Source organism: Excalfactoria chinensis, chromosome 2 (genome assembly GCF_039878825.1).
Source record: "Excalfactoria chinensis isolate bCotChi1 chromosome 2, bCotChi1.hap2, whole genome shotgun sequence".
NCBI lineage: Eukaryota > Metazoa > Chordata > Aves > Galliformes > Phasianidae > Excalfactoria > Excalfactoria chinensis.
In genome coordinates, this window is record NC_092826.1 from 44,239,718 (window position 1) to 44,257,120 (window position 17,403).

General features: G+C 38.6%; 1 protein-coding gene across 1 annotated transcript in view; it reads right to left on the reverse strand.

Annotated features, from left to right (window-relative positions):
* The window catches only part of LAMA3 (laminin subunit alpha 3), a 111,323-nt gene that overhangs the window by 72,165 nt on the left and 21,755 nt on the right, over nt 1-17,403 (reverse strand). The window contains exons 8-16 of the mRNA XM_072328221.1: nt 13,253-13,371; nt 9,974-10,064; nt 8,836-8,967; nt 7,433-7,489; nt 6,156-6,197; nt 5,894-6,031; nt 4,779-4,911; nt 2,130-2,266; nt 418-555 (exon numbers count right to left, since the gene is read on the reverse strand). Coding sequence (XP_072184322.1) covers nt 418-555; nt 2,130-2,266; nt 4,779-4,911; nt 5,894-6,031; nt 6,156-6,197; nt 7,433-7,489; nt 8,836-8,967; nt 9,974-10,064; nt 13,253-13,371 — 987 coding nt within the window. The remainder of the gene's footprint in view (nt 1-417; nt 556-2,129; nt 2,267-4,778; nt 4,912-5,893; nt 6,032-6,155; nt 6,198-7,432; nt 7,490-8,835; nt 8,968-9,973; nt 10,065-13,252; nt 13,372-17,403) is intronic.

Below are 17,403 nucleotides of genomic sequence, written 5' to 3' on the forward strand. Positions count from 1 at the left end.
CTTTTGAAAACAGATATGAAATACAGTAATGGAAAAGTACAATATAACATCTGCAACTTTCAAGGGCTCTCTAATCCAGTCATCCTGGAGTGACTTACTTTAAGACCATCAGGAACCTTTTATAATGGTTATTCAAGTGTTTATTTAGCCTGGTTTAGACTGTTTGTTTCGGTATGCAAAGCAATCACTTGGAAAAATATAGCACCAACCTACAACTGAGAGATATTTTCTTAGAATAACATACAGAACAATGAATGAACTCATCTAATATTCACTCTTTGTGACTCCCTGTGTGGCCCTCCCCACTCTTCAGCAAGTTTCTACAAAATTCCACAAAGCAGAATGCCCAGGAGGACCCCACAGTAAAAATGGGAGGTGATATGAATCAAATGGAGGATTTTCCATCTCTAGCATTACCTTCACAGTGGGGGAAATTGTGGGCTGCAGAAACGCATCTGTCACACTGTCTCCCCGTAACATCTGTTTGACACTCGCACTGCCCCGTTGTTGGCTCACAAATGCTGTGCCGGGAACCACGAGGAGAGCACTGACATGCTACAACACAAAACAACATTCAAAATATTGGTAGGGTTCATTTTGTACATACCAAGCAATAACTTTCAAAAACTCTACTATTGTAGAGCTTTTGAATATTCATAGACTGTTCATCATTTTTATTTGAAATTAATAATTCACAGTGTTCTCACCTCTGTTGGTACAAGTTTGAGATAAGCTGTTCCATCTTGACACTGTTTTCATCTTATTGGCAGAAACAAGTATAAATTGATATGAGAGAAAGAAGGGATGCCATCCAAAGGGACCTGGACAGGCTTGAAAAGTGAGCCTGCATGAACTGAGGGAGGTTCAACAAGGCCAAGCGCAAGGTGCTGCAATTGGGTTAGGGCAATCACAGATTGTGCACAAATCCTGAAAAGAACTCACTGAGAGTAGTACTGCCAAGAAGGATTGGGAGGTCCTAGTGAGCAAAAAGCAGGAAATGAGCTGGCAGTGTATGCCTGCAGCTTAGAAGGCCAACAGTATCCTTGGCTGCATCAAAAGAGAAGTGGCCAAAAGAGTGAAGGAGGTGATTGCCCCCTTCTGCTCTGCCCTTGTAAGGCCCCATCTGGAGTACCACGTCCAGGCCTGGGGCCACAAAACAAGGAAGACATGGAGCTGTTGCAACAGGTCCAGAAGAGGGCCATGAAGAAGATTAAAAGACTTGAGCACCTCTGCTATGAAGACAGGCTGAGGGAGCTGCTGGGGTTGTTCAACTTGGAAAAGAGAAGGCTCCAAAGACAAGTCACTGTGACCTTCCAGTATTAAATGATGCTTATAAACAGGAGGGAAATCTACTTTTTACATGATCTGATAGTGATAGAACAAGGGGGAATGGTTTTAAATAAAAAGAGTGAGATTTAGATTAGATGTTAAGGTTTTTGTTTGTTTGTTTGTTTTTAAACTGAGAGGGTAGTGAGGCATTGGAACAGATTGCCAAGAGAAGCTGTGATGCCCCATCCCTGGAGACACTCAAGGTGAGGTCGGATGGGTCCCTGGGCAGCCAGATCTTGTGGGTTGCAGCTCTGCCCATGGCAGGGAGTTTAAAACTGGATGATCTTTAATGTTCCTTCCAACCCAAGTCATTCTGTGGTATCTGGAACCATGATCTCTTTCCCACCATCACTGTTCTACCTTGGTTTTGATCAGAATATAGCTCCTCATTACATTCCTATATCTGAGGGCTGAGGAGGCCAGAAGCAAACTTAAAAATAAACTGTGTAACAATCTGAACTGCTTCAAGCTCCTACAAAATACACATATGGTAATAAAGCCACAAAAAATAAACAATACTGCTGTAGCTCAGAAAACAAATTTTTCCTGTGATACAATCTGAGGCTGAAATGAGTTATGGCTACTATTTCACTAATAGGCCTATCCCCTAAAAAATGAATAGCAAACCTGCAGGATTATTTTTTGCTAAGATTAGAGGCATGATCAATTATGGTGCTTACATAGATTGTTTTATTTTTAATATATTTGAGAGAGGAAAAAAAAACAAAACCAAACCATTTCCTTCTGTATGGTAATGAGACAGCAATCTCTGAGTAGAAAGAGGAAGGACTGTTACTCACGCAAGCAGCTGGGATAGCTGTAATAACCTGGAGCACACTGATCACATCTAAATCCAGCATAGTTAGTATGACACAGACACTGTCCTCTAGGGTCACATGTATCGTCCACTGAGCCAATGGAGTCACAATTGCATTCTGCACGGAGGAAAAAAAAGGAATAACTAAATAACCTGAGGGATGTATTTCTAAGTAAGGAGTTATTCAAAACAGAATTTGCAAAACAAAATAAATCACTTTTAATGTCAAATAATCATGGGGAATTCAGACAAAACATAGTTTTTTCCACCAAATACAAATATATTGAAATAAATGCTTATAATATCATTGTCTCCTCAAACACTGATAATCAGGCTCTCACTGAAACACTATGGTTTTTAGATCTATTCTTATTCCTTACAAAATACCTATTTAGGGAACAAAAATGTATCTTAAAATGATGCAACAGAAGTATTCAACATCTTTAAAAGATAATCACTGACAAAAAGCATCTACAAGGCCAGACTAAGTCTGATGTGTGAGAATAATCTTAGCAGTATGATACAGGAGGCACCTTGTGAGACTTAACAACTATCTGGATGGGTGCTTCCCTTGGATTTATCACTGTTTTAGGCTAATAGTTCTATCACAGATAAGAGCTGTTATTCTATGGAAATGATGCTGGAATTTACACAAGTGCACATTTTGTAGGTACATGAATGGGAGCCCATCTGGGAATCCCAGTTGCTAAGGTCTGCAGTTAATCACTTGCATTATACAACTAACAGAAATGGCTGACTGACAGAAATATAAAACAAACACTGTTCAAGTACTTCCTTTCTGTTCCATGTTCATATTCCCAGTTTCCCCTTTCAGTTCCTCCTTCTACTACAGCCAAGGATATCTGGCTTTGCTGTGTTTACTTCAAAGTATAATGGAAAGAAACAGGATTTGCTAGGAAGTTAGCATAAGAAGAATATAAACAGTGAAGCTTCCAAAAACATCACCACCACAGCTGTCTACTATATAATGTTTGCTCCTTATTTTAATTGCATCAGTTAGTTTAAAAACATTGATTTTTTTTTTCTCCTATTGAACAGGATTGAATACTACAGATTTCAACAAGGCAAGACCAGAGAGGCCAGTTTTAGTTGCAACAGCCAAGAAGCTATCAGAACAAGCTCCCTTCAGAATATGACACCTCCAAGTAGGAGTATCAGGCTGGGCTGCTCACCTTCTAACACTGTCTACAGCATGCTGCATTAATTTAAATTTGACTAACAGCAGCTTATTTTAATAGAACAAGCCGCAAACCGCAGCAGTTTTGAGTAATCCCATTGGCTGTGTTTTCAACTATTTTGCCTGCCTTCTACTATTTTTCTTGCTCTCTTAAACTTTTATGTCTCTTTTCAGTTTTTGTTGTTAAAAATTGGAACATATTCAATACAGATTTGATGTGCTTTAAGATTTGTACTTAATTCAGTTCAAATAAAAAGATTCAATATTTTAAAGCCAGCAAACAGGGTGCACCAACACAAAACTTGATTTCATGTTTTTCATTTTTAAAAGCTAATCTACTCCAGACCATAAAGATACAGTCATGTGGTATCATTTTATTCCAACATTGTGTTTGGTAACACAGTGTAATACATCTTTGAGAGTGCTTAAAGAATCCAGCTATTTCTTGGACATAAACAAGCACACAAAGTCCAAAAAGAAGACGACTTCTATAGTCATGAACCTAAAATAACAAGGAAGAAGGTGGCAAATCATGATGTTCTACATAAATCCTGTACAGGAAATTGAGCATGATAACTCAGTAATGTCTTACATTATTTTTCAGTGTAAAATTCACTGATTACAGAACAGTTTGAGATGGAAGGGACCTTAAAGATCATCGATTTCCACTCCGCTTGTTGGGGGCAGGGATCATCAAGTATTACCAAGGATTATGGGTCTCTCTCATTCACTGCAAAGGCAGACAAAACCTAGGGGCAGATAGGACTTGATGGTACCCTCATGAACACACAGAAGTATTACACTTTTCAACATTATTATCCTCCAGTCTTGATCAGTTTTCCTTTCATGTAAACAGTAGGCTAGTCCTTGACATCATATACACTGGTAAAACAACATGGAGATCATTCATGCTTCACATTTACATGTTCAAGGCCTGTTACATGGTGTAAAAATGAGTAAGAAATCACTGTGAGGGGCAAAATGTCACTTTCAAATTTACAAAAAGACAGGTTGTGCGGGGAACTAAGCAGATCCTCTGCAAAAGTAAATTAGTTCTCCACGGCTCTGCTGACTTTCTTTTTATTTTTACCATGCCAGTTCCTTGCCAGCAGTCAAGTATTTTCTGTTGCTTTCGGCCTCCATTATTAAAACAGTTTTCATATATTTTAGTTATTATTAAGGCAGCTGTGCTAACCAAAGCTAAATCAGTCTGATCTCAAGAAAAGCCTGCATAATTCCCTAGTATGGAAACAGTGCCTGGAATTAGTGCTTAGAGAATGAAAACGCATGAGGATTTCACTATAAAGGAGTGTTTTGCTCACTTACTGCTGTGAACATAACTTCAACCCCTGCAAAAACAATACATTGAAAGCATTGCAGTTAGCCTATTCAGGGGTCTGTTGGATCCTATAGATCTAGTCTGCAATCTTATCTTCACAGACAGGGTAAGAGTGGTGGACAGGCTGACAGCTGTCACACTGAAGTCCAGCTATCCCTGAGCAACAAAGACACCTTCCAAGAAAATCACAGACTTCAGGCTGGGTACCCACTGAGTTACAATCGCACACTGCAATCAAGAAGAGTATTTCCAGACACAGTCAGAGGAAGTCCAAGAAGAGAGCTCTCTTCTTTCATCATTCAAAATACATAAATAAATAAAGAAAAAGCCTCATAGTCAAAGTCTTCTCATCAGATTGTCAGATTTATTTTGTTTCTTATTAGATTTTATTGATTGCTCATCAGTAGGAATTAATAAAAAGGGAGACATGAATGAAAATCTACTAGAGAAAGAATCTGGCTCAAAGTAACTATGGAGTTTGATGTCAGTGCAAAAGCACACTTAGTCTGTCCTTACTCGTGGACAGACTCATCAATCCTAAGTGGTGAACCACTGAAAGCAGTTCCTCCTTTTCTAGGCTAAAATTAAACAACTTATGGTTTGGGATTTACAGTCTCAGGAGGGAAGGGTTAGTAAGATGCATAAGGCGGCAGTACATATAATTAAAGTACTCTAAGAAGAAACAGTTTCTTGGTATTGATATATCAGGCTGCCCTTTCTCATCAAAGTAAGGCTGCAAACTAAAATTAAATAAACCAAAAGATAAGTAACAGAAATGTATTAACTGGTATTCTAGATATTGTCAGGCATAAATTAACTAGAGTCTGACAGTTGCATCATAAAATAGTCAGTAATCACAGTATCGTGCGAATTGGAAGGGACCTTAGAGATCATCGAGTCCAACTCCCGGGATTCGAGCCTTTCTGTGTAGCAGAGCAGCAATTGTACCACTTGCGCCACAGGGGGTATTCGAACCCTGGGCCTCTGGTGTTGCAAGCAGCAACCACTGCGCCACTGGGGCAAACAATCGGTTTTAGATAGGAATCACTGCTCATCAAATTTTTCTTTTTATTTTTTTTTTTTTACTTCCATGAGTTTTGGGAGAGTTTCTTATAAACGCATCTCCTCATTAAAAGAATTCCATTTCTCAATACAAAGTACATATCTGTATTTTTGGATATGTGTGCTGAAAGGGAATGTTTTGGCTTACCCTGGCAGAAAGGGTAATGAAAATAGCCAGCTGCACAGGTATCACAGGAAAATCCCTGAAATCCAGTTCGACATCTGCACTGCCCAGTATTTCCATCACAATCACCACCCAGCACTCCTGCGCCATGGCACTGGCACGCTGGAGAGAACATCGTAAAGAAAATATTTGCAGTGTTACAAATCTTAGAGTATTTCACTTGGAAGCCAAATGTTGGCGTTTACTCTGGAGATCCAGCTCCAAGCATAAAAGAGATGGAACTTACGCAGACACTGGGGGCCAAAATATCCTGCACTGCAGCCACCTTTTAGTAATAACAGGAGCAAAAAGAAAGGAACAGAAGTAAGCACATGAAAATATGAAATTCCTCATATTTTTGCAGATAAAATGATACTATTACTTAGTAATTATTACTACTGAACTAACAAAACTATTTGTATGATCCTTACATTAGGATCCTTACATCAGTTTGAGAGCACTAATTCTTCAGATAGAAAAATTTCCAAGCAGAGACACTTACCTTTCTTACGCCTTCATACTGAGATGCTACGGTTGAAAATGTAAATAGTTTTAAGACCTGATTGCTCCTGCTTACTTTTCCTCATTTTATCATTGCAATTGTTGTTTGTTTGTTTTTTTCCTTCATTTTAAATGTATGTAAGAGAATAGGCAACAGAGCATACTTGAAGTCCTACATGATACATTTCAGATGCTATCCAGGGATGATAATTGTCTACCCAAAACTAAACCTTTGTGAGCTGTAATACTAACAGCGGACATTTTCAAGGGGTTTAGAACTTGTAAATGTGTGAGCACTCTCTACCTGTACCTGTTTTTTGGTTGTTCTTTGTTTGTTTCTTTGGCAAAACTAGTAAAAAATTAAGTGGAATTATGTTGCTTTTATAAGATATTACAAGGTATTCTAGCATTTTTGTTTGTTTGCTTGATTTTTTAAGTTATTAATCTTGAAGCATATTGCAAGTATTTACTTGATCTGGCACAGGCTGTGATGTCTCGATACTGCAGTATGATGACATATGCTAAAGAACCCACCGAGGCAATCATTGTACGTATTTCAGACAGCTTCAGGGTGGGCTAAATAAGAAATACTTATCCCTCAGAAATTCAAGTTCTTTACTGCCAAAGGCAATGTACAATTTGCCAGGTGTATAAAACAGCCCAGAAACAGAGGCTAGTTAGCCCTAACAGATTGACACTGCAAAGCAGCTGATGAGTGGTACATGTCAGAAAGCCTTGATAGATCTGTTCATGAGCATTTAACAAGATGGTCAGGCTCTTCTGCAGATGTTTGCCGGAGGGTTGCTGAACTGTTTTTGATCCATAACTTTTTGGAACTAGCCTATTAAACTGTTTAATATGAGTAAGACTATGTGATGAACTTGTGGAAAGAAAAGAGGCTTTTTGAAAGATAAATAGCAACACTGTCAAAACTACTACATAAATCTTTCTGAAAGAGCAAGCACAACTGAAATAATGAAAAACAATTAAATTGGGAAGATAAACAAAACACAAAGAACTTGCCTGTTATGTCACCGGCTATAGCGTCTCTTGGATTGGGAGAAGGATAAACAGGAATATCTTTAAAACAAAACAAAGTATAGTTTAAAGATACACACTTATTTCACTAAAAATCATGACAAATCATAAAGTTCTGTCCTGTCAATACAAAAAGCATGATAATTACATGACTCTAGAAATCAACTACTGTTTTGTTCCCTTTCCGTTTCAGTTAGGAAAGGGCTAAGAAACTTTTAACTTTTGTTCTCCAAATCAGGTAAAAGTCTGTCCACAAAGAAACACATGAAAGTCCAAACATCCTTTGGAAATGCTACTACATTGCTTGCCTGATCTCTCTGCTTTCGTACAGAAAACTTTCTTGATCTTGACAGCATTATGAGAGCTACCTAGGGAACTACCTGTTTATTTCAAAGTTTTTATTTCCAGATGAAAGTTCATCTCCTGCTATTTGCCATTATGTCTCAGTACCCAAAACCCCAGAATCTGTGACAAAATACTCCTAACTGTTGCTTTTTTTAGAATCAGATCACAGAGTCATACGTTTTTTTGCAGTTAACATAATTCCAATGTTATATCATCTTCCTAGGGGGAAAGCATTTAATTTTCTCAATTGTCAATGCTTAATTTTAATCTGTGTTAAAGTAAAAAATCTAATTTTCAATTAATTGATGTCATTTGATTTCATTCTGTTACCATTTTCACTAAGCGGAGGCACTCGGCATTTGTGTGACATTATTTTTACTCATGTGTTTACTTCCTTTGGCTTTACAAACATCTTTCCCTGAATCACTTAAATCTTAATCAAACCTGTAAACTTCCCTTCAACCATATTATCTATGCTTATCTGCAGTCCAGCAAAAGTACAAGAGCACCACTGACAGCTTCATGGTTTGCCAGGAGGGCCCTTCCAACATTATGCAGAAGGTAATTTACAACTATTTTAAATTATTTCCAGAATCTTCTGAGAGCCCGCAAACTTGGTTTATTAGAATTGCAAATTCCAAATCCTTTGAGGCCTAGAGATCACAAAACCATTTTTTCCCTTCTTTCTCACTAGTAATAGTCTACTTTCCCGTTCAAGTGAGTTATACATAATGACCCTGAGACACATTTGAACAACTGGTCCAAGGGCTTTCGGGCTGGAATTCACAACTTAGTGACAGAGAGATGTCTTACATGAATTCTGAGAACGCAATACAACCTATTTGATTTTCAGGGAACCATTGCTTCGTAAATAAACCAGACTCTGTTCAGTGTTATGACTACTGATTTCTCAGAAAATGCGAACATGAAAATCTGAAATGCCAAGTGAATCAAACAGATGAAATAAATCAAGTCTAATGAAAACAGTCCTTTAAAGCACATTTAAAATGCTAGAGAATAGACATTTCTATTTGCATACTTACGGATACAAAATGGAAAACTATAGAATCCATCAGCACAGTGTTCACAGTTTTCTCCCTGGAAATTCCACTTGCAGAAACAGCGGCCTGATACTTCCTCACAGCCCTCTGCACGCTCCATATCACAAGGACAAGCTAAGCGAGGAGCAGAAATTTAGCACTTCTTGGAAATGAATTAATTTGCCTTCTGCAGCAGTGCAACATGGAATTATGATGTTATTTACAGTTGCAAGTGTCTCCTTATTTCAAGAATTAACATTTGCACGCTGATTCATATTTCCCAAGTACTCTATCACCAGTTAACCTTTACAATGCCCCTTAGAGGTGAGATCTATGTTAGTGTTATCTTAGTGTTTAAGATTTTTTAATTCAGAAAGCTGCAAATTATTACTACACTGCACAGCATCTATTATTTTCTGTGGCTTCCACTCATCTCTCTCCTAAGTCTAGGCTGAGCATCATGCCCCATGCATCTTCCCTTACATGCCACATGCAGCACTACAGTAGAACTTTCGTTGCTGTTTGACCTTCCATCCATATCAATACCCAAACACAACAAACCATAGCTTCCTCCTACTTGTCACAAAGCTCCATCAGCCAGTTCATAATTTGGTTCTTTGCTCTTATCTATACTTACTTCATCTTTTTTAAATGTTATATTAGCAATTATCCCATTGCACTATTTACTGTAGATGATTCAGTAGGAGCAACAATCGTTATAACCTTTTGAGTTATAAAATAAAATTTACAAGTGACCAAGAGCCAACAGATAACTTATATGTAAATAAGAGAGCTAAGAGAAGCAAAGTCACAAGGTTATGAGATGAGTGGCTTCTCAGAGCTCATGCCAGCTGTGGGGCGTGTAGTTGATCCTACCTCCTCAGCAGCCTTTTATGGTTTACTTCCTGCTATTGTCCTGCTGCTGGCCTGAAGCCAGGCATGTTGAGAAGATCATCATTGAGGGGGTCTAAAGCAACACAATGTCATTTGCAGTTCTTTTCAAACATCTTTTGAGCACTTTTTTTCCCCCTCCCAAAAATATGCATCCCCAGCACTTGTTATAGAAAACAAACAAACAAAAACCCACAAAACCAAAACATCACCACCACTATGAGAAGATACTCAATACTGAAGTCCTTACATATACAGCCATCAGGAGCTCTTGCTGGAACTCCATAAGGACGATAGTAGCCTTTTGCACACTTCTCACAGTTAACACCAGCTGTATTATGCTGTGCAAAATAAAACAGGAAGAGAATGTGAACTAAAAAGGGGAACTTGGAAGGAAAATTAAGAAACAATAACATCCTTAACACTGTTCCAAAACACAACTAAGAAAGGATCATCTCAGGAAAAGGACAGAAAAAGAAGTATTCATGCACTAAAGACAGCATTTGTCACTTAATGTTCTTTAACTACCTAATCTCTACAGCTTTCTGTATTGCAGTATCCTCACATAAAGTAGCCAAATTTTCACTTTAAATTATGAAAATGAGCCACTTAACAGAAGATAATTTCAATCTAGGAATAAAATTCCTCCTTTTTTACACTATCATTATTCATCTATTTTATCCTGCTTTTTGTTTTGCTTGCTTTTTGCAACATGTGCATCATACAGACAACTGCATGGAGTTTTCCTCACACTATTATTTCTTATGAACACTCTATCCAATATTAACAACATCAAAATAAGCCAAAACCTCATCAGTCTACATGAAACAATACTTTATAGAATAACAATGGTTATTCCGTTAGAAAAATATGCAACTCTGTAGACATGCTTTAGAAACACAGAAAAAATATCATATGTATTTTGAAATACAGTAAAAATACATAAATCTCAAGTGAAAAAAGTCCTGAGTAAATTGCAACTCCTGCAGCAAAGCTCTCCCTTGTGGTGAAGGTGCCAGGAGCATGCACCAGTGATGGGGTTCATTGGTTGAGCAGTTAGGAGTTACAAAATGCTGGTGGAGTCAGCCTTATGAGCAGGGGATGAGAAAAGGGAGTAGACTTTGCTTTGAATCAGCCAAAGCAGTGGACATCTGCCCTCAGGCCCCACGTGCTGTTTAGTTCCTCCTCAGGATGTGTTGCAATACACGGCTGCAAAGAGAGACTTAATGGTGCAGCTGGCAGGGCAGTTGATGAGCAGGGCACTTAGTATATTGCTACTGTGGTTGGTATTCTCAGTTTGCTCAATAATTCTAGTTCTGCCAGGTGCTTCCTCTAGCACCTCCACAGCTGAGCTACTGCTGAGAAAGGCTAGCAGTAGATTAGGGAAGGTGATCTTCACATCTCACAGTAGATGGGGACGCATCAACTGTTGCAGCACATAGCATGGCAAGACCCAGTAGTGCTGCTCAAGACTGTAAAAGTACTTGAAAGTTGTGCAGGAGTGGACTCAACACATCACAGGGTGTGTTCCTCAGAGATTCCTACCACCCATGGCACATTAGAGGCCTCACCCTGGACAAAGCTGCAAGTGTTGAATGCCACTCTCTGGGTCTGGGACAAACAGCTTATTGATAATGATCAGAAAACACACTAACACCACTGATATTGCAGTAGGTGTACTACAGACTGCCTGGACAAGAAGGTGGATGAAGCATTTTTTATGCAGCTAGAGAAAATCTTGCAGTCATGGGCCTTGGTACTCAAAGATAATTTTAATCACCTCAGTGCAACAGGGAGTAAGCAACTCAGAAGTTAGTTTTACTTTATCAAAGACAATTTTGGGCTTATGAATGTGAAGGAGAAGATACTCTGTTCAAGAAGACTCCTACAAACAATGAAGAACTGGCAGAACATGTGAAAGCTGAGGGCAGCAGCATGCAGTGACCGTGAGACTGAATTTTAAGATCCTGAGACACACAGGAAGGACCAACAGGATAAATCTATCAGATAACATGAACAAAGCTCAGCACAGAAATGTTGACTGGAAGAAAAAGAACGTTTCTTCTGCTCATGCTAGTAAAAAATAATTCTACTCTTCTGATTGCTTTTTGGACAACATTTGATTATACTGTGGCAATAAGACGGAAAACACCCTTTAAATTTTATTTGACATCAGCTTTTTTTTTTTTTTTTTTTTTTGGCTTCTTAAATACAGCCATATTTTCAAATGCACAGGAAGGTAATAGATCATCATTATATCATTAAATCTTTATATGTAGGTTTCATAGGAGAGTAGGCTTAATGATAATTTTCCCTTATCATCATACTTCAGAAGACTCAACAACAAAAGGAAGACAGATTTTTAAATCTCTCTGGCTATACTTAACCCAGGAATCACAAACAAACAATAACAAATTTATATTGGAAGAAACCTCAGCAGGTTAGGTGATCCAACCTCACTCGAAGCACAGATAACTCCAAGATTAGACAAGTTGTTTAGAGTTTTGTATGATCTTTCCTGATAGTAGTCATAGTAGTATAAAAGTTTCTTCTTTTACAATAATGTATTACTCATTCATGACATATAGCATGAAGTCTCCAACTCCAAATTGACATCTGTTGGTCCAAACCAGCCAAGCCTCTAAGGATGCTAAGGGTCTGAAGAACATGGTATGTAAGGAGAAACTGAGAAAAGGACCTTGACTGACTTGGAGAATATATGTTTAAGGACAGTACAGTGTGTAGTGGCAGTTTTCTATATTTAAGAGGAGGTTACAGAGAAGACAGCCATGTCTTCTCAGACATGCATTGCAAGACAAAAGCCAACTACCACATGATGCAACTGGGGAAATTCCGACTGAACAGCAACAAAATTCTCTTTAACATAAGAATACTTAAGTGCTGTAATAAATTACCCAGGGACTATGTAATTTCCATCCTTGGAAGTTTTCAGAACTGAACTGGACACTTTTTAATGCAAACTGATAGTACATGCATCTGTCCTTGGTTTGACTGGAGCTCTAATCCAAATGTCTTCCAGAGGTCCCTTCTACAATTCCATGTTTTTCAATACCAAAAACCTGCCTTCTTGGTACCACCTATGTCCTCATTTAGTCCTGATGTTGAAGTAGAGTTCTCTACATTTTGCTTCAGTAAAGAACAAGATGGACTGCGTTGGTATTTTATTTAGGAAGTTTTTACTTCCCTCCATTAAGCAGAGAAATGGTAGACTTCATAATAACAGAAAAGGGAATGTTTTGTAGTTAATTTAATTGTTTTATTGTTTGGCTTTATTTGAGTCACATAGAACTGCATGTAAACACAATTTATGTATCATTATACATTGACAAGGAATGTTGTATGACACAAATTATTTTCAGACACCTATTTCCCAATTCTGAGTGCAAGTAATAACAGTAGAGTAATAAAGCCATTTAAACCAGTCAGCCTCATAACTACCAATGTAGGCACAACACTATAGTATATGTTCTCCAAATAACATTTACTTAAATGACCAAAATCTTTTTACCTGGCAGTTAATGCAGACTCCTCCACCTTCATAACGCCCATGAATATTTAGGCTTTCTTGACGCTGATCAACATCAGCATCATAGTAGCAGTCAGTGGCATGTCCATGGCAATTGCAGGCTGGAAAAGTAATACTCCAAGTCAGCTTTCATTATTGTGCTAGAATTCATAGAAACATAGAATTACGACGATTGGAAAAGACCCTCAAGATCATCCAGTCCAGCTATCTACCTACCACAAATATTTCCCACTAAACTATGCCCTTCAGTACAACATCCAAATATTTTTTGAACACCTCCAGGGATGGTGACTCCACCGCTTCTCTGGGCAGCCCATTCCAGCACCAAAACTTTCCTTCAGAGAATAAATTTTTCCTAACGCCCAACCTGAACCTCCCCCGGAGCAACTTGAGGCCATTCCCTCTAGTCCTTTTGATAGTTACTTGGGAGTAGAGGCTGACCCTCACCTCACCACAACCTCCTTTCAGGCCATTGCAAGAAGGTCTCCCCTGAGCCTCCTATTCTCCAGACTAAACAATCCCAGCTCCCTCAGCCACTCCCCATCAGACTTGTGCTCCAGGCCCCTCACAGCTTTGTTGCCCTTCTCTGAACACACTCCAGGGTCTTTCTTATAGCAAGGGGCCCAAAACTGAACATAGTACTCAAGAAGTTGTTTCACTAGTGCAGAGTACAGACTGATGATCACTTCATTGCTACTGCTGGCAATACTATTTCTGATACAAGCCAGAATGCCACTGGCCTTCTTGTTCACCTGGGCACGCTGCTGGTTCATGTTCAGCTGGATGCTGACCAACAACTCCAGGTTCATTTCTGCTGCACAGTCTTCCAGCCACTCTGCCCCAGGCCCATAGCATTGCCTGGGGTTGTTGTGACCAAAGTGCAGGACCCAGCACTCGGTCTTGTTGAATTTCATCCCATTGGCCTCAGCCCAGCTATACAGCCTGTCCTGATCCCTCTGTAGGGTCTTCCTGCCTTCAAACAGATCGACAGTTCCTTCCAAGTTAGTGTCATCTACGCATTTACTGAAGGTGCACTCACTGCCCTTACCCAGATCATAAACAAAGGTACTGAACAGGACAGGCCCCAGTACTGACTTCCTGGGGAATACCACTCATGACTGGTCACCAGATAGATTTAACTGATTAACACCACCAATATAGCAGAGGTGAAGAAGACAACTAGATTATTGACATATACATACACATATATTTTGCAGTACACTCTAAAGCACATATTTACCTATCACTGACTGGATTTTCATGCTAGAAACACAGGAAGATCATCTAGACATGAGGAAGACGTGCTCTCATGAGGAAGAAATAGTTGTACCATCTCAAAACTATATATTTATACATAAAAACAGAATTAGAAATCTCCAGAAGAATGGTCTCAGCAGTTTTGAAAAGATATGAAAAACATGTTCAAATGTTTATTCTACTTTCCCGATTTCCAAAAGTACATCTGGGTTGAACTGCATTCACTATTTACTTCAAATAAACAGTTATAGATAAGTTATACATATTTAAATAAAAAGATATACACAAAAGGAACTCACATAGCCATAAATAAAGAGATGTCAACAAACTTAGCTATATATTTACCCAACTGCTCTTCTCTTAATGGAGAAGTTTTAAGTATAAATCCATTCTACTGCCTGAGAATTTTGGATTCAAAAAGATGTACTGTCTGAAAAAGCGTGGTATAAAGAGCAGTAACAAGAGTAATAATAATAAATTGTTATGTTTAAAAGGAGAGAATTAGATGATTGAGAAAGTGAATTTTCCCTGGTTTATGGTTGCTTACAGTTTCAGCTGAAAGACTTTGTTTGCAGGCACCTCAATGTCACTTGCAGATGCCCTGGCCTAGGAAGATCAACTACTGAAAACATCTGAGATGCTTCCACTGATATGCTTGTGGTGTTGTATATGCATCAGCTGGTTTTACCAATCTCCTTACATCAAGATGGAAGATCTAAAGCAAAAAAATCCCCTACTGGTTTACCTTCAGCCAAAAGGCCAAACAAAACAAATTCCAGGACCAGGCCAATATTCATGACAGGCTTACAGAAGAGAGTAAAGATGAAAAATAGCTCCATGCTTTGAATAGATCCTACAAATACAGTTGAGAGTACAGTAAAGAAAATGTATCTAATTTACAATAGATCTGCTATATGTAACTCATAACTTGGTCACTATGGAAGATATTAGTCAGAATTAATCTCTTAACTTTCATGTCTTTATTCATGGAAAGCTCTGTCTTCACTGAAACGTTCCAGAGCTGTAATACAATTATGAGTAAGAACAAATAGTAAACAAGAAGAACAAATCAAAAGCAGGACCATTTTTAATACAAACTTATTTCCTTTTTTTCCTGCAGGAAAAACATGAAATTTTTTTAAAGAACCCAGAAAGGAAAAAAGGCTTCCAGAAGCATCTGGATGCTAGGTAAGCTTTAATTACAAATGTTAAACACTCCAAGAGAACCTTCCTAGGAGTTCAAGTTATGACTTTATAAAGCAATGGACTTCACACTCAGGAAAACCTTCCCTTTGCCAGGTCTAGGTGATGTCCATCTGGAAAAAAAATGGATTCCTGGAAGTACTTCAAAACAAAACAAAACGGTGAGAACTCTGGCCCTATTTCATGATGAGGGAAGAATTTCCTTTTAGTGTAATCCTACCAAATACCATTCAAATTACCTAGTACGACTGGGAGCACAGCTCTTGGAAAACCAATTCACCAAATGCTGTATGATCATGCAGACAAAGCTGGGAAACTGAATAATTCTCTGCATCTCCTCTAGGCCTTTATGTCTTAATAGCTTTGGACAAGGAAGCCTTTTCATAGAAATTGTCAAAAGCAGAGCTGATGAAAATCATCAGATTCCCTCATGGTTTGCTGCCAGGAACCAGATAGGTCAAGCCTAGGTTCCCTGGCTGGGTTTTGACAAATAGGATGTTGATTCGAGATATTAAGTCAGCAAATGAAAGAAGTGATTGCACGGGAGGAAAAAAAAAGAAAAAAAGAAAAAATTGCTGGAAGTAATTAAAAGGAATGAAGATAGGGTGTTTTTTTTGCCCTCAGCCCAACTGCCAGACAAAATGAGGATCTGTGCACAGAAATGAATATTTCCTTTTCTCTACACAAAAGCTCTTTCTAGCCAAATTCTCTGTGAGCTACATACAGCTCACAAGTATGTCTGTTTGATGAGAAATAATTTGATCAAAGTAACATTTTCTCTGGCAGGTGAACATAAGCCCCTTCTACCTTACAAAGCGCTTTCTTACAACTTTGAGCCATTTGGTGAAACACACTGTTCTAGGAGACTGGCTCTATCTCAAGTTCCCACCAACCTCTTTCAGCTTCCCCAAAGGAATCTCAGGCTGCTGGGATGTTAATGAAGCTGTTTTAATTCCTTCACTACCAGCTTCCAAAAGACGCCTGCACCTGGACAACATTCTCAACAAATCACCTGGAAGTGCTAGAAGCAATCCATTCTAACAAGTGTATTTTTTTACAGAGGCAGTTAGAAGCTAAGCTGTTTTGGCTCTGAATCTTGCAGGTGAACTTTCATAAACTCATTCTTCCAAGGACGTGACATTATTTATGCTCTTTGTCTATCTCTTCCTGGCAGAAAGTATTTTTCTTTCAATGAGGGGAATTCAAATGAGGTTTCAAACATTGTCCAAAAAAATTGTGTCCCAACATGTCTATCTCTGATCAAACGTTTTAATAATCTTTTTTTTCCCCTCCCCTCAACACTCTAAGTACTGCAATTTTGATTCAACAGCAGTTTCTTTATTCCTCAGGTTATAATGGTACATCTATTTGGCTTTCAGATAAGCCTCTCCTGCTAACGGTTTGTACCCACTAGCTACACATTAATCTTAGGAAAGGCAGACAAGTTAAATAACTTAGGCCAGACACCAGGGAAAACCAGAGGCTACCAAGACATTTGCTCAGAACAGAAGATGCACAGAGATGGCTAGTGTTGTACCACAGCCACTGTTTGTGGTCAAAAAGATGCACAACGTGTAATCATGTCTGATATCACATACCCCTCAATGAAAAGACGTGATCACTCTCACGCTTTCACATTTTCTTTAACAAGAGGATTAAACACATGGAAGATG